This window comes from Zootermopsis nevadensis, unplaced genomic scaffold (genome assembly GCF_977971745.1).
Source record: "Zootermopsis nevadensis isolate Lab colony 2312 unplaced genomic scaffold, Znev_1.0 Znev_ptg000031l, whole genome shotgun sequence".
In the NCBI taxonomy this organism is placed as follows: Eukaryota; Metazoa; Arthropoda; class Insecta; order Blattodea; family Termopsidae; genus Zootermopsis; species Zootermopsis nevadensis.
Genome location: NW_028259163.1, coordinates 7,214,029 through 7,232,564, shown reverse-complemented (window position 1 = coordinate 7,232,564; position 18,536 = coordinate 7,214,029). Strand labels below are relative to the sequence as shown.

Sequence of the window (18,536 nt, the reverse complement as noted above, 5' to 3'; positions counted from 1 at the left end):
AATTATTTGTTGAAGAGGAGGAGAAGGATTTCATCTGTAGCTGTCAGAGTGTAGTTTGTAGGACGAAGTATAGCTTAAGGCAGTTACTCGGTGACTCGCGATGTCGATGGGGTCGGACACGAGTATTCCCTGTCAAAAGAGAGGGTACCCAAGGCTTTTACGGATGAAATAGCATAATTTGGGTGTATCATCTTTCACTGATGATGCAGTTGTGAACATATAAACTGTGATAGAAAATAATAAAGTGAACAGTTCTACGTCAACTGCAGCAGAAGAAATGTTGTATTTTTTGTGAGAGGTGATGAACACAACACCTGGAGCCTAATTTCAGTCATGTACTGTTTAGGGCTTTATACATACAGGTCTCTTATTATCTGAGCTGTAGGAAGCATCGAGTAATGTATTAAATGCATGATTAAAGCCAGAAAATGGAAAAATTGTACGTAATACTGTGATCAAAACAACATTTAAGAGTGAACACTTTTGGTTAATGTTGTGTTGCTTTGGTGTCATTCACAGCAGCCTGCAGCAAGGCCAGCCACTGAAACTACAAACACCATGAGCACCAGGCCGGTCATTGAAATAAAACTCAATGAGGTGAAACTGGCGAGATGTGAAAACGCCTGGCGACCTGGGCGAAGGAAGCCGGCGACCAACGAGCAGGCTGCCCAGACTCAGGTATGTTCCTGGCATTCATTTAAGGACAGGATCCTGGAAACAGTCAATAATGCTGTATCTGCCCCAATGCAAGATGGCTGAAAGGAACAGTCCTGCGCTAAGAAACACGTTCACTCTAACTAACTAGGTGGCTTATTGAAACTGAAGGTTCATCACCAAATTAAGGAACAGGCAAAATTATAGGTCTATATTTTAATCTTGATGCTCTTAAAGATCAGACATTTCGATCTGAGAAGCTGCAAGCATTTCCGGAATTCGTCTCCTCCTAATTTCCTCATCACTTCTTATTGGAACTTTGCCACACTAAAAAATAAACTTTCTTTTTGCTTACTCTTTGATTTTAGAAGCAATGTTTACCTTTCCAAGTGTTTAATTGCATATAATGAGTATGCATTGTAATTATATTTCTCAATAGACATTGGCTTCTCATAACAACAGACTTCTTCTTCGGTGTAGACAAAACGCGGCTGGACGGCGCATGCAGAGCAAGTGGCTCTAGGTTTTAATCATCTCTAAGAAGGCTTTAAGGAAGTAAAACATGTTTCGCTTTATTTCTGTGTTTGCGTTCTGTCAGATGATGAGAGGGAACTTGATGTTGCAGGAGCTGTTAAAGAAGGCTCGCAGTTTGCTCAACAAACTCACGCCTGACAAGTTTGACAAACTTGTTTCCCAGGTCCAGGCTCTGCCAATTGACAGCAGCGATCGCCTGAAGGGCGTCATCGACCTCATATTTGAAAAGGTGAGGCACCGGTCTTTAGCAGCTGATACATTCAGACAGAGACGTCATATTGATAGAAATTCCCTTCTTTTGTAACTTTGCAGCTCAATTTCTTAAATATTGAAGTTATCCTCAGTGTAGTATTGGAGACGCTAGGGGCAAGTGAAAATTATAATTGTTACTGTTCACTATGATAATAATAATCTTAAAAAGCAGTACGCTGATTGTTCTCTCTTTAAATTCACCTCCAAGCTTAGAATTTATCTGCTCTCATCTAAAAATGTTTATCTTATGCAAGAAAATTAAGGCTGTCATGAAATGTGTCTTGCATCTGACTGATATTTTGAATTTCTCAGGTTTAAGGGATTAAGATTTACTTTTGTTGAAGCTTCATTTAGGTGGCCATCATTTCATAAATTTAGTTTATGTAACGTATGCTCAACAGAGTTGTTTTTCATAAATATAACATGAGAGCAAAGTGATAATGTTGTGTGTTTTTATGTGCAGGCTGTTGATGAACCAAAGTTCACAGAGATTTATGCACGAATGTGCAAGGTTCTCTCCAGCATGAAAGTTCCGGCAGAGCGTGGGAACAATGGCGAACCAGAGGTCACCTTCAGGAAGTTGCTGCTAGGTCGATGCCGGGCAGAATTTGAAAAGAATCCTGAAGCAGAAATAAATCGAGAAGCCAGACAGAAAGAGATTGAGGAAACAGCAGACCCAGTAAGTGCTTCTCTAATGTCTTTGTCTACGGTCATATGTTACTACGCTTCTGTCCACAGATTGGGAATAGCTCCGTCTGCTTGATCGAATGGAATAGATGTCTCCTCCCTTTTTGCTTGAAGATGAATATCTATCATTTGAAAAATTATTATTCAATATGTTGTTCAGGTTTTAAGACTTCTTGAAAGACAAGAAAGAGACATAATTGATAAAGACTGAATGTAGAATGCACATAAACTTAATTTAAATTATTATGATATAAATGGTACCTCAAGATGAAAAAACATTTTCCTAACTTCTTAGGTTAGTTTAACTTCCTATAATGAGCACTTAATGTACTCATTTTTTTTCCAAATGTTGTAAACTCTCATAATAATGGACTCCTGCTGCACTTGACATTTCTCATTAGCTCATGACGTTTTTTGGGGGCGTAAAGGCAGGGGGCTTCTTGACCGGCTGAGTATCGTGGACACAAACTTTAAAATGCAAACTTACATATGTTGAAAGCTGTGCATTAAAGAAGGGCTCTTACAAGATACCATCAAAAAAGGCGATTTCTAATCTTTTCTACTTATTTTTTCTGCAGGCAAAGAAAACCGAACTACAGCAGGAACTGCGAAGGATACGAATGAAATCAATAGGAAACATCAGGTAACTTACATTTTTCTTTGTGATTTTGAAGCTCTACATTTGATTCATCAGTGACTCTGAAAGTAGTGAACTTAAGAGTTGTGAATTAGGACAAGACACTGAGAGGAAATTTGAAATGTTAATGGGTTCTTGCCCTCCAGTATGCAAGTGTTCCACAAAATCCAGGACTAATTTCTAAATGTGCTTCATAATGCTGCTGCTTACATGATCACACACTATCATAAAGTCTCCACTTCCTCGGTATTTCTTCTTCTTGGTATTTGCATCGTGAAATGGCACTGATGGCTTACCTCCACACAGAATCAAATGCAAATTACATAAAAATAATTATTTAATTTGAAATTTTCAATATTCTGTCTCAGCTGTTTTATATTTATAAACAGATACAGATTTTTACAGGACCACGTACAGAAATATTATATTTCACCTCAAAAATATATATCACACACAAGACACTGATTAAATTCCATCTATTTAAACAAAAGTTCTCATTATTTTAAGGCACAAATCTTTCTGTACCTTGTAGAGGCAAAGAACCTCGTTTCTCTTCTGTTCTTTGGACTTTTACTATTGTCTTAACTCAACCCAAGTGATATATTCTTCACTATGTTACAGGTTTATTGGCGAGCTGCATAAAGCAGATATGCTCGCCACAAGCACCATGCAGCATTGCATTAAACGTCTCCTTACCAAAGAAGACGAACATTCCTTGGAGTGCCTCTGCACTCTTCTGATGACGGTCGGCAAGGATTTGGAGAGCAAGAGCCAAGTATGTTTGTTTTCATTTTTTAATACTTTTAGTTTTAATTTGCAGTTCTCCTACCGTGTAATTTATTGCCTTCCTTTGGGCTCTATGATGACCACAGGTTTATACGGAAGGTACAATGCAAAAAGCAGTAAGTGTGTCCCTTTGATCTCACTGACTTTCTGGCTTCCATTTTGTAACATGTTATACATTCTTTGCACAAAATCATAGCGAGAAGGCATTATGGGCTGGTCGCACCTTCTCGTCCATCTGTCTTTCCAGTCCATTCAATTCGAGAACCAATGGACAGACTAGGATGAAATTTGATATGGAGTTTGTGGTATTCTGCACGACCTCGCATAATCCTATTTTGAATATCCTCCTAGGTAGAAAGTCAGGTGCTGCAATCTGGTGGCCAAATTGGGAACTGTCACAGAAGGTGGATTCGATGGTTGAAAGTGCACATTGTAAAGAACGCGTGAGGATGTTGCATCTATTCTGATATGAAATAACTTTCTGAGCTCGCTGACAATATTCTGAATAGTGTTTCTGTGTGATAAATGATCACCGTGACATGTTCTTCTGAAATTCTTCATACTCTTCTACACTCTAACATGTTTCATATAAAGACGCCTCATGCCGTGACTTCAACTTGTCCCCGTCTAGTGCGACGGGAATCTTGCTCAGTATTTTGTTACACTTTTACGTTTCCTCTCATCACCTCTGCTGAATCATGTCAGAATTCACTCAGTCCTGACAGGACAAAGCAGGAATCTGATCGAAGGGTCATGTCTAGGCTCAGCCACCAAAAATCTCGGTTTATGCCTTTGTTTAGATGAGACACATACTTACGTTTTGTTCGAGACAGCAACCTTCAGCTCTCAATTTAAATTTACACGCGCCTTCCCACACAGCAAGTTCTATGTGAACTACATGAGTAGTGGCAGAATTTTCTAGTTTTATGTGTAGGCTTATAAGCGTAAGAAGTTAATTATGCCCATGAAATGTGACTTTAAATTTTTGTTTTCTTGCAGGATCTGTCTGAGTTCCTTCATACAATGAAGGAACTAACAAATAAGAAGGCGATGCTCTCTAGCAGAATAAAGTTTAAGATCGACTACGTCATCGACCTGAAGCAAAGCAACTGGGCTCCAAGGAATGGACGTTAGATGAGATTTTTTAAATAAATAAATTATTTAGTTTTTTTGTTAAATACTTCCGTATTTAAATAGTGAAATAGTTTAGTTCTTTGTTAAATATCTTAATTGTTCACATTTGTTAAATAAATAAATTATTTAGTTTTTTTGTTAAATACTTCCGTATTTAAATAGTGAAATAGTTTAGTTCTTTGTAAAATAGTTCAATTGTTTAAATCTTGAAATTGTTTATTTTTTGTTAAATAGTTTAGTATTTAAATAGTTAGACTGTTCATTTTTTTTTGTTAAATATCTGAATTGTTCACATTTGTTAAATAAATAAATAATTTAGTTTTTTTGTTAAATACTTCAGTATTTAAATAGTGAAATAGTTTAGTTCTTTGTAAAATAGTTCAATTGTTTATTTTTTGTTAAATAGTTAAATTATTTAATGTTTTCTGAATTGTTTCTAATTAATATATTTAAGAATATTAAATAAAAAACATGTTCATAAACTTTCCTGTTATTATTTTAGCAAAGTAATATTTCAACGAACTTGTCACCCTCATTGCACTAGTGGTTAATGTCGTCGCCACTGGACCCAAGGTACGCGAGTTCAAACACTGCTGAGGTTGATGGAATTTTAAGGGGTGATAAAAATCCATAGAACAACTTCCTTCGGAAGGGAACTAAAGCCGGCGGTCCCATGCCGTAGATTTATGGCACAAAAAACAATGAACGAGATGTTTCCTAAGCAAAACTCCCTGGCCATTTCTCACACAAGTCTCTCCTGATTCCTATTAGATGGCTATAGCAGACAAAGATAAGGATTGAGTAGAAATTGTGCAGAGGCAGTGGGCTGGTCGCTCACTACTGACAAATGCACACTTCGAAAAGACCAGGAAGACAGAATATCCTATCTGCATTACTATCGAAGAAGCAGTGCAGATATATAAAACTATACACGGACTGAAAGATGACTCTACCGAGTACGAAGCACCATTAAACAAGAAGGAATGGTCTCATCCAGCGAAAGGAATAACTCTTGATGAAGTGAAAGACTTCAATAAATACACTGTGGAAATCTATATAGATGGAAGTAAACACCAGGGAACGGTAAGTGCTGCCGCTGTTATCTTCAAAAATGGAGAACTAATTCATAGCTTAAAAACCAAGTTACCCGATCATTGCTCAAACAATCAAGCTGAGCAGATCGGAATTCTAGAGGCCTTGCATGCAGTAACAACTTTAAGGGAAATCAGCATTGAGGAAAGAATAGTAGCGGTGTACACAGATAGTCCAGTTTCTCTCGATCTACTAAAAAACAACTTCAAACATGGCTTTGTAATATCTGAGATAAGAAATAGATTAAGGAATCTCAAAGATCAAAATTGGACTATTCATTTTGGGTGGATCAAAGCACACATCGGAATTTTCGGTAATGAAAAAGCAGACAGATTAGCGAAGGCAGCAGCAGAAGATGGTGGAAATGTAGTATATGCAAAGAAGCCTAAAAGTACAATTATTAAAGAAACAAAGGAAGAAGGGATTATAAAATGGCAAAATGAGTGGAGCGCCACCAATAAAGGAGCAGCGTGCAAGAAATTATTCGCGTCAGTGTGACAAAGAATGAAGCTAAATATTGAAATAATTCCTGAACTGGCAGCAATGACGACTGGACATGGCAAAAACAAATCATATCTACACAGGTTTGGAATCATTGACGATCCAACATGCTCATGCCTGAAAGCAGCACAAACAGAGCATCACCTCATCTATGACTGCGAAAAACTACAACAACCAAGGCGGAACTTAATAGATGCAATAGTCAGGAATGGTGGCACATGGCCAGTGTTGCATGAAGAAATTGTTCAGAAATGTTTAGGTCATTTTAATAAATTCATTAAATCCATTGATTATAATACAGTTTTGCATAGGAACATAGGTGCAAACGGTGGCAATGGATCATGATATTAGAGTTGTGTAATCTGTTAACGTGCTATATATTAATGCATGTAATATTGCAATCTTGTAATGGGGCATGCTGAATAAATGTAAATAAAAAAAGACAGAATACTTTAACTTGGTATCGCAAATACACGAGTGTGTGTACTGAAATATTTAGCAATAATATTCTGGTGTGGGGGAACATTTTTTATTTCAACATTCTCAAGATAATAGATGATTGCTGCTACTTGCACTACATGACTGAAACTCTGAATACATGCTCTTGCTGGAGATCCAAAACAACCCAAAAGGCACAAAATTTTAATCACTTTTCGCTTATGTAAGACATGCTTAATTTGGCCCACAGTTTAACAACGCACCCCTCCGCATTTGTCTTATTACCAGTCAACTTTCGTTCTATGTAGGATTTGAGGTTGTGATGATGCAAGCAATCTTTACTTTTTATTTTATTATACAGGTACGAAAACCTAGCTCTGTTCTGCTAACTTCTCACAGGAGTCGGCTTGCATGTTTATAAATATAAACAATTAGTCCTAATTAATGACCGTAATAAAATAATGATTATCTGGCTTGCCACTTTGAATCACAAGATCTAAACTCACAACACTAATAAATATTTCACTTACACATACAGTATCATCATGGTACTACAGACTAATTATTCCATGCTGACATCAAAGACACAAGTTATTTGAATACGCAAAATCAAATTAACTCGCACTGTCACTGCATAATAGTCACCTCATTTAAAAGGCTCGTCCAATGTTAGATAGAGGTCTCTTTAACGTGTTTTATTTACGGCACTCCCAGTATCGAAGAACATATACTCATAGCTGAGTAGGTAACACACACAAAGCACGTTAACTTTGTTAATTGAAGTATCATTACGCAACTCTCTAACACATAAACGGAACAGACCTAGTGACACCTACAAACACAATCTGCTTTAAAAATAAAGAATTCAGAGTTCTACAGTGTAAACAGCGATTATTTACTTCAAAAACATTAACCCTTGTAATGGCTGAGTTGTCTTCTTTGATTTACCACTGAATGTTCAAATATTATTTAGGCGACTTTAAGCTATAAAAATTGAGTATCTTATTGATGCTGATGTGGCTACAAAACAATCGCACGAGAAAAATGCAAATGAAAATATTAAAAAATTGTGAATATAAGAAACGTATAAGAAAAAGAAAGGTCTTTACCATTCTTTTAAATAAAAAAATGGTTGACCTCAACATGAACTGAAGAAGAAGTGAATTGTACCAAAATCACCCACAAACTGCAATTTTCATAAACACAACTGCAGTGACGGTGGAAGACCATTTGAAGTTTGTGGAAACTAGATAAAAATGTTATTCAATGTTTTTTAGAAAAACTATTGTCAAGAAGAAAATTCATGGAGAAACTAAAAACATTAAATCATGGCAGACATTACCAACCTATATAAAACCCTGAGAGCGAATGAATATAAGGAACACAATATGTACACTGGGAACTTTTGTTTTGCAAAATCATTTTTACCCATGGTTAACAGCTTGCAACAATCTGAGAGAAACTGATTTGCTGGCCATAATTGATCTTCCAAAAATGTTGAAATGTTTTGGATTTCGGGGGCCTTTAACAAACTTATGACTTACATGCTTCACGAAAAGAAAAGAAAAACACGAATCTTACGCAAAACATGTACAGTACACGCAGGTCATTCTTTATTTATGTCTCCAAAGAAATTATGAGCTTCTGGAGATCCAACTTACATTTAGTAGTTCAGAATATAATAAAGGAGTTTATACAAATTATAAATATTGAAATGGGTGACATGACTTGTCTGCTGCCAGATCAAGAACTACCATTTAGAGGTCATGAATTATCTGAGTTGCCCCTTGATAGAAGTAATTGTAAAGAATATTTCGAAACTGCTAGAAAAGTATGAACCTCTGCTGAATGACCTTTCGCTAAGGCACATCTCTGGCCATTGAAAATAATTTGTTAAAAGCCCTCCATGAAGTGTTGCTAGTTGACATTTGAAGACAAATTCAAGAACCACCTAATATTGGATGAAACTTCTGATTTTCATTTTGTCATGAGGTACATTCGTGATAGTAACAGGTCTTTCTGCTCAAACCCTTTCTTTCTGTGTTCGCAAATTCTTACATTTTGGTTCATACATTACAGACAGGTCTGGGTATAGATTTTATTCACAAAATAAGAGAAATTCAAAGTCACGTGCAAAATGAACATGACACACTTCTCAATTTTCTAACAAAAACCAGGGAAATGAAGAAGGCAAATCCTGACACAGAAAATTCTGCAGAAGAGAAGTACAGAAAACTTTTCTACAAAATTACTGCTACTACATAAGTGAGAAAGTTTACATACATAACTTTAAGGCTGCCTTTCCTGAACAGCATACACAAAAACTGCCCGTGTATTTTTTACATTCTCTTCTTCATTAAAACCTTGACACTAACAGTAGTCCGAGCTACTGATATTATTGAAAATAAGCCATAGCACTGAATGGGGCAAACCAAAAAATTAAGCAGACATCACACAAAATATCATTGCTGGGTAAAAACTCAGAGCACTGAGAAATAAACAGTCCATTCTTCTCTGTCATTCCAGCGAATGGTGCATGACGGCACAATCCTTGTGTTTTGAGTCACTAAATTCAGTAACCGATACTCAGACGAGAACAAAAATATGATCTGAGACTGTTGAAACCGTAAGTATTGCAACTGTGCTTGTCGGCATAACTGTAAGTGGTTACACAGGCGGTTGAAATTAACGGATAATGATTAATTGATTGATTACATAAATCTATATTTACCTTATTATAAACTGAACACATGATATATAGGCCACGAAGGCATACTATGAGCCTGAAGTTCTCTTTGTAATTTTTATATTCTTGCATTTGACCTATTTCCAGCACTCCCTCCGACTTGTAAATTCCGTGCAGATGAAAATCACACGACATAAAAGTTACAACACCAGGTCAGGTTATGACAGGTAGATGAAACAGAGGGTAAAACAGAAGTCACCCCAAAAAATGCTGAATCAGGTTGAAGCCTGTAATTTACATAGAAGTCCACGTAACTAGAATAAGTTCAGTGTCTTTCACCATGAGCTTCGTTACAAATTCCTTCAAAACCTGCATCCTTAGAGATCGCCTACCACGAGATATTCGCTGTACGTGTTTCCATACTTGTTACCCATAATTCCAGTTCCTATTCTGATCCAAATGTTTATTTCCTTTGCAGAATCCAGAAATGGCCGACATTGAATTTGCGTCCTTCATTGAAGAAATAATGAATCTGCCCCTTTAGTTACGTAGTTTGTAATTAAAAGGTTAAATAGGTTTACTTAAATAGATACATTCCTTTAGTTAAGTAGTTACTTTGTTTTATTTAAACAGTTAAAGTTCACATATTGTATATTTAAGAATAAAAATAACAAATCGTTCATAATCTTTCGCTGCATGTGTTTCTATACTTGTTACAGTAATTGCATTTCCTGTTCTGATACAAATGGTTCCTTTGCAGAATCCAGGATTGGACGACGTGGTGTTTGCATCGTTAATACAGTACATCATGAATCTGCCCAATTTAGTATAGTTTGAGCATTTTTAGACGAAAAGTTAAATAGTTGAATTGTTTAATGAAAACGTTAAATTGTTTTAGTTAAATATTGTATTTCAATTAAATTGTTTATAGTTCAATTGTTTATATTTTAGTTAGGCTAATGTAGATGGATCAGAATTGCTGGACACTTTGCATGCATTGAATGATACAAGTGATACATTCAGAGTTTTGACTGGGGATCATCAGTTTCAGAGAGGATAGTTTGAGGTAGGCAACTTAACAAACACAGGTTCTGGGGAGAGATGAGATTTTTGTTTACCACAAAGAAAAGACGACAATCCCGACCACCATAACAAATCGTGACTGTTTCTATGATGTCACCAGAGATGTCAGTGCGAGCAGAGCGCGCTCATTTCAAATCGTTTGAAAGATAATTCGGGTCACGTGATTCCTCTCCCCCTCCTCAAATCCCCTGTTGTTAGACACTGAGATTCTGATCGTTTACAACGGATACTAGAAGTAATGTTAAGCATTTGTTTCACCGCTTCACTTTGGCTGAATGTAATAATACACACAATATTCATATTACTTGAAAAAGAGTAAAACAATGCGACGTGGCGTAACATATACTTGAAGTGACTTAATATCGATTTTAGACAATCGGAACCCCAGTGTTTAGCATCACTGTAGTAATACGAAGAAGGTGGTGATGCCCTGAAAATGGAGCTATAACCCAAAACATGCCATCACAAGTGAAATGAAATCAAACCATGAATTGTATGAATGGATAGTAAAAATATTTTAGACAATTTTCAGTACATGGTGCTTTTGTATAATATTAGGTTTAAGTTTATTTTGATAGCAAAATAACACCACAGAAGAGGCGAGTACCACACAATTTGTTGTAATACTAAATCTGCTGGAAGGGAGAGTACTGTTCAGTCCGAGAGATTCGCCTCTACTACACATAACAAAACAAACCAGAGAAAGCGTTGGATTGACTAGGGTGCGCCGTATAGTTCACGGGAAACTTTAAAAATAAAGAAACGTAAAATTCCCAAGGACATCTACTCTTCATCATAATTGCCTTGCCAATTCCCTGCCTGTGGACTGTGCTGAATGCTTACCTCGGATTAGTGTCAGCTGAGAAATTTTGGGTGTTGTTATTCAACAAGACCAGGGATTATTTAATCATTAGTACGCACGGAACGACAAGAACTCGCACATGAAAACAGTGAAACTAATCAGAAGTCCGAACGAGAGAAACACAAACACTGATTGTAGATGAGAAAATGTCAGCGTTGAGGACTCTTGTTCGGTGCACAGAACCCGTCGAAGTCTCAGGGTGGTCATCATCTCCTCCCACCACTGCCCCAGCAACCAGCTTCCACCGTGCGCTGGACAACACTGTCAAGTCTCTCCAGTAGGTGACTCCCTTTCGTCAGATACATCACGAAGTCATAAGTCAGAATTGCATCATGAAAAGGATTGAAAGAATTTCTTCCGCTTCGATCATTGTACTCAAAGCTGTTCTTGTACTGCGCAAGCGTACTCGACACTAACATTGCGAAGTCCCCTCTTTCTGCCATCTGTCTAAAAGTCATCCCCAACGCCAGCGCAGTGACTGCGGCGAGATAGTATCTTATCCGTAGAGTTGAAGTATCTGTCAAATCCCGAGTGGTACCCGAAATCCAATTTGGATCGCACTAGCTCATCAACGGTACGAACCTGTTTTTCGAACTCTGGATTTATGAGGAAGCTGGTTAAGAACGAGAGGTACACTGCGTTGATGTGCAGGCAATATATGACCCAGATCAGATATAAAAGTCGTGTCTGAGAAGCACGCGGCTGTTCTGGTAGTGAGACCCCGAGCACGACGGCCCACACGTGAGTCAAACTTTTGACCAGAGTTTCGTAAGACGTCTCCTCGGAAAGACAACTCATGCGCCATAACAGCAGGGCCACTGCGATACTGAGGACGAAGATGACCACCCACGTTTCCTTCTCAAAAATCCTGTACAAGCCTTTCCAGTGCGGCACCTGATTGGGACGTCTCACGTGCCACACCAATGCGTCTTTAAAATGAGGGTCCGTGCTTTCGAACACCTCGCATAATTCCATGTCCAGAAGTAAAGCTCCAAACCTAGCTCACTTACGTCATTGAAGAGATCCCCCTTCATGCCAGTCCACGTGTTATTGGGAGTTTGTCTCCCCATTTCTCATTTCCGGTCAACTTCAGCTGAAACCGCAAATTCATCTTCATTATCGATTGGAATAAACGTCCCTCGAGACGGTCTATCGATGTCACGCCAGGGTTGTTGCTGTAAGGTAGAATAACAAAGGGATCGATTTCTGTTGTGGAAAACTTGATGCTGCATCCTTTCAAGTCATGGGGAATCTTCTGTGGGAACAAAGAAGAACCAAGAAGAAATCGTCCACTGTCTTCAAAGACCCAATAGTTCAACGTGGTTACCCGTAATTGTGTGCACGTTCTCGGTGACCCATAAGGAAACCAAGTGTACGAGGTGCGATAGGAAAGTTTCAAGACTGTGTCAATAGAGGGCGAACCGGATGTAGTACGAGCTTCTGCCGCTTGGGGGTGCGGCCTACATTCATAGTGAATCAGTGTGCCAGCCGGCATCATCGAATTAGCATTTGTTTCTTAGTTACGGGCGTTTTGGTAGTGCATTACACCGACCCTCCTGCGATTTCGGAATGGCGTGTGCATCAAATTTTGCCAAAGACTCGCCAAAACGGCTACGGAAACATATGAAATGCTAAAGCAAGCATTTGGGGAGTCCGCAATGGGTCGTGCACAAACTTTTGTGTGGCATTCACGTTTTAAAAATGGCCGAACCTCTGTCAATGATGACGAGCGTTCTGGACGACCATCTTCGAGCACAACGCCCGAAAATGTTATGAAGATTCGGCAGGCCATTCACGAAGATCGACGTCGTACCATCAACGACTTGTGCGACATTGTTGGGATAGGCTATGGGACCTGTCAGCTGATTCTAAAGGAAGAACTCCACATGCGACGCATCATGACAACGCGCCAGCGCACACCGCCCTCAAAGTGCGGCAGTTTTTGGCCTCAAACACCATGGCCGTCATCCCGCACCCTCCTTAGCTCCGTGTGACTTCTTCCTCTTTCCAAAGATGAAAATTCAGCTAAAGGGAATGAGATTTGAGACGATAGATTCAGGCAGAATCGCAGATGGTGCTTGACAGGCTGACAAAGAAAGATTTCCAGGGATGCTTCCAGGCTTGGCAGGGGCGCTGGGATCGTTGTGTTCACTCCCAGGGGAACTACTTCGAGGGTGATGGATGAATTTAATACCTGAGATAAGTGTACGGTTTTTATATATATATATATATATATATATATATATATAGGCGCAGTCTGGAAACTTTCCGATCGCACCTCGTATGTAAGAAGAGCATCAGTATCAAACAAAACTTCACCAGAGTAATTTTTAATTATCAAATGAACAAGAGACTGCAGTACGAATTCAAAGTAACTGATAACCTATAATAATCTTATATAAAGCAACTAATTTATTTCAAATCTGAACCCAAACAAGGAGCATTAAAAGAAACAAGCCATGACACACCAACAGTCCATGTAGGAGAACATTTAAAACCAAATTACTTATCTTATTTAAACCTTTTCATTCCACACACAAATAGCATCCCCTCAAGTCCAAAGTATTCTCAGCACAGAGTAAGAAAGTGTCAATAAATTATGCTAATTACAAAAACACAGATGGCGATGTGCTTCTCCTGCCATCTAGACACTACATCGGAATAACACAAAGTTGTAAAGGTGCCGGTAGATGGACATGCTATATGACACACAACAAAGAATACCACGGGTATTAGATTCATATCATGTGCACAGGACATATTTCTTAAGTTCCTTTTCATCACTAGATTGTTTTATTCACCACATGTTTAAATGTGGGGGGGGGGGGGGATTTTCTCCCTGCTTTGGGTTTTGATTTTTGCATATAACATTTCACTTTAAGATATGAGCTGCCAAGCAAGAAATATTATCAGAATATTTGGTTTCAGGCAAAGAAGCCAGAAACTCTGAGAACAACAAACAGGAAGACATGGAAAAATTTAAGTAATTCAAATTAGAACCAGAAAAGGACCACAGTTCTGATGATGATTCTACTATATGTTCGCAGTCTTATTGCGGCATGAGTTATTGAAGCTTACGGATGTTTCACCATGTATCTGGTATTAATTGATTAAAATATCAAAGGTGCTTACCGCCTCTGAAACTTCAGTGAATTTCTACCAGACTACACGATGCAACACTCCAGAAGATAGCAAACTTCTTTATTTATCTCCATGAGAGCCTGATATCTAATTTCACTTGTTATGGTTCAAAGTAGGCTACAACAGCTTACAGACTCAAATGACAGAGCCAATACACAAAAGCTTCCTGTACTATGACACACTGTGTGTAAACCCATTACTATACACTCACTTGGCACGAGAGAAAGGACAGCCTCAAAATGTGGCAGGTTACACAATGCGACAGTCCGGAAGGGCCAGCATCTCACGTAGCTCTTTAACTCTGAATGCCAGCTGCAATGCACCTTGCCCGTCAATCAGCATCACAAGACAAACTCTGCTATAGGTTATGGGTTGATAGGCGCATCAGCTACTCTGGCTATTAGCGCTCTCTGATGTTAGTACTCTGGAAAAATCATAAAATGTTATACACAAAGCAAATGCTTCAATTTTCATGCGTTGCAAACTGTTCCTTTTCGGTTTGAAATTCAATGGTTAAGCAGCTGCTAATTTCATTAGGAGTCCGTAAAAATTATTTTGCCCACAGGCTCGTTACAAACTAAGCTCCTACTTTAAACCATCTTCCTCAGTTCATAAGAAGAATAGGTCTTGTAGTATTATATCCATGTGTATGTAGTTATTTAATGATTATAGAAATGACTGACTGAATTTCATGAAATTCAATATGAACTACAAGAGGACAATAAAAGCACTCCAGAAACAGTAAACAAGATGACTGTGGTCATGGGGTGGGCATTTATTGTAATATTATCATGGAATTGTTTATATAAAACTAATTTCTATTGTAATAAATCTTTGGTTCTACTCACACCTCCACAGACACTGAAATACTTTAAAGAAAGTAGAGTTCATAAATTGTTCCCACATATTGCTCATTAGTGTCAGCACATTAAACAAATGAAATTAAAACTAAAACTGAACTTTTATCTTAACCCTGACTTTAAAAGAGGCAACTCCTTCATAACAGATATAACAGTCATAGTTCCATAATTTCACCTTCTAGAATTAAGGTAATGGCATTTTTTATTACGAAGCAGACACAATCACACCATTTCTGTTATCAACTACATTTAAAAAAAAGATGTAACACGTGAAGGTGAGTTTGCCATTATTCACACCCTGGCACTTGCAACCCAGTGTAAGGAAACTGTGGAGTGCTATTCCAACAAGATGGGGCTTAGAACAGATGATTCTTGAAGCTCAACCATAAGTCAGCCAATGGATGTAAACACAATGCTGGCAACATCCAAATCAACTTTTCCCTGGCCCAGTACTGCACCCAGCTCCACATTCAAGTTAACAGAAATGTCTGCGTCCCTCGGCAATACGTTGCACCAGCCCACAAACCTCCTGGACAAGATCACGTTCCTAAGCTTCTCACCTTTAACCCCCACAGTCCTTGATCCTCATGTGCACCACATGCCTGCCAACAATGCGACCATCAATCATGTACACCTTCATATTAGAAATGTTTTTAAAAATGGTTTATAGATTCAAAGGAAGAAAATATTACAGTTAAGCCTAAAATTTATAGACTGACTAGCTTCAAAACATTGTGAAAGTTTCTCCTCTAACAACGAAGGTTTTCAGTAATGGAAAAATATAATATAATAATAATCAGAATACATCTGTGAAAGAGAAGTCAATTCTTGCATTTGGGTCATTCTATATTAAGTCAACAAATGGAGTGACAACAATGGCAGAATTAATTATGATGCTTCTTCTTCTTCTTCTTCTATGGCTCTCCGGTCCATACTCTGTCCATGGGCTCCTGTTCCATTCAGTCCTATCCTCTGCTCGGATGTTAGGTCCATCTGTCAGAGGCTTTGATTGAGGTTTTGAAACATCTTCCTTTTTACGGTGCAAGGTTGTTAGCCTTGCGACTAACCCCCAACCTGGAGGACCACGGTACCTGACTTAGTCTGACCTCTCTCCCTCGATCAATCTGGATAGGAAGGCCCTACCAGTAGCTATGCTACCGCCAGCTAGTCAGTTTTAATATGTGAATCCTAATGAAGTAGCGTACATCTACTGAGTTACTTATCTGGTATCAACATTTTACAGATATTACCAATTTTCAGAGAGTATACACAAAAGAAAATGGCACACATGTCATATTAACAAACATAACATGGCAATAATTTTGGAATCTTTGATAAGATTCACATTATTTTACCCTCAAACTTTAGACCTATAAGATCAATTCTGGAGAAAATCTGCCTTACTGCTCTTGGAATCAAATTTCATGGTACATTTTGGATCAAAACTCACCACAAAATTTAGTGCTTTCTGTACGCTAGAAACAAATTGATATTTATGTTATCACATATCTCAGAAATGTTAACAAATGCAAGTTTTAAACTTCTACAATTTACCACCCGAAGGCAGGCACTGGTGTGTATTAATATTAAAGTTGTAGCTTAGGGCACTACTCAGACAATTGGGGTAAAATAAGATGCAATCTCATTATGTTGCAAAAATTTCAACTTTCATACCCATTTGCTCATAGACATGTCATTTATACCAAAGATATGTTGACATATGGCAAAAATATACTCAAAATTCAGCACTACATTCATTCTCTACTCTGAAATAACCCTGTCTCTAAATATATCTATAAGAACGTGTGCATCCTAACCTGAAGCACACGTAGGTTCCAGTCCAAGTACCTTTGCATTTGTGGTTAGTACATGATCAATAACAACACTACTCCTATGTTCCTTCCCAATTCAGGATAATAATTCTGGTAGCATTTTATATGTTTGACCTATCTTGATGCTTGGAGCTGAACACCATTATCTTCAATCAAGAAGGAATCTTCTCTCTGAGGGGGAAAAAACAACAACAAACAAACAGAAAGTGGTCAATAAGGCTGCATAAATTTTTCACAGAACATTCTTGTTTTCTTGAACAACCAACCATCAAAAACCATCATAATCATAGGCAATATATGTCTGTGTTGTTTAACTTCTCACACCTGTTATTTGGTGTTATAAACGATGTGGACAGAACAGAAACAGCTGTAGCGACCTCTCTGGAGTTTAATGAGTTAAAACATGGTATGCTTGAGCTCCCGGTATTGCAAGTGCATAACTATGTACAGTTATTAATACATTACAAATAATTCCTTAAAGTTTTCTGGTCAAAATATATTATAATGGGTAGTATAATGTATCAATAGAATATAATGGGTGGATTTATTTGTATTTTATGTAAACCCTTATACTATGTGATATCTTTATAACTGTACAAATTGCAATTGTATTATTCATACTTATAACACATCCTACTACCATCCAACTACCTTAGAGATCCATGCAATTAAATAAAAATGTACGCATGTATTCTAATGATGTGTATGTTGCTGATAGAGTAATTTAACAGTTTATGAGGTATTTGAAGTTGACTTGTAGATCTGCATTTGCAGCCAGCATTTACAATTCTCATGACTTGATGCAGAAAAGTATAACAACTTAAAAAAAGGAACATTTTCAATGAGCCTCGGAACCATTGTCATCGAGTTAGTCTGTCATTATGTACTGTTTGTACTCTATTGTCATATCACCAACAAGTTCAATTAGAAGTAATACTTTCAGTGTCTATGCACCATACATACAATTCTCATTCTAAGTGTTGTACACATACTTATCGTTTCATGAACTCATGCCCTGATGAACAATACACACACACACACACACAAGAATATACTGCAAAGCTTACTGAAATATTTGGGTGTCTTTCTTTGAATTATACAGACTTTTTTGAGGTTATGCAACACATTTTTCTTTTTTTGACTGTCTCCACTCAGTTCTGCAGATGGTGTCAATTATTTTTATTAATTGTGTACATCATACATAAAATGTTTAATTATATCCAAGGCAAACAGACAGTTCAAAGTCCAAAAACAATGTTTTATACTAATCAATACCCTGATACGAGTTCTTACACGCTGGCGACATCTGTCGGATATAGCGAATACTTCGTTACTAAAACTCGACTCACAATCGAAT

The 18,536-nt window shown here is 37.7% G+C and overlaps 1 protein-coding gene and 1 long non-coding RNA gene across 12 annotated transcripts in view; one reads left to right on the top strand and one right to left on the bottom strand.

Annotated features, from left to right (window-relative positions):
* LOC147872071 (eukaryotic translation initiation factor 4 gamma 3-like) overlaps nucleotides 1-3,050 on the top strand; it is a 69,934-nt gene extending 66,884 nt beyond the window's left edge. The window contains exons 11-14 of the mRNA XM_087359297.1: nucleotides 520-678; nucleotides 1,280-1,417; nucleotides 1,904-2,119; nucleotides 2,706-3,050. Of these exons, the coding sequence (XP_087215423.1) occupies nucleotides 520-678; nucleotides 1,280-1,417; nucleotides 1,904-2,119; nucleotides 2,706-2,774 (582 nt within the window). The 3' untranslated portion in view covers nucleotides 2,775-3,050. The remainder of the gene's footprint in view (nucleotides 1-519; nucleotides 679-1,279; nucleotides 1,418-1,903; nucleotides 2,120-2,705) is intronic.
* LOC147872063 (uncharacterized) overlaps nucleotides 1-18,536 on the bottom strand; it is a 146,000-nt gene that overhangs the window by 2,754 nt on the left and 124,710 nt on the right. The window contains exons 1-5 of one of the 11 annotated variants that reach the window (XR_015538020.1): nucleotides 18,247-18,503; nucleotides 17,196-17,350; nucleotides 15,908-15,949; nucleotides 14,699-14,911; nucleotides 3,122-12,601 (exon numbers count right to left, since the gene is read on the bottom strand). This is a non-coding gene — a long non-coding RNA (uncharacterized LOC147872063). Of the gene's footprint in view, nucleotides 1-3,121; nucleotides 12,602-14,698; nucleotides 15,950-17,164; nucleotides 17,351-18,171; nucleotides 18,527-18,536 lie in introns of those variants that run through there. The other 10 variants (XR_015538014.1, XR_015538013.1, XR_015538011.1 and 7 more) reach the window with 10 other exon arrangements.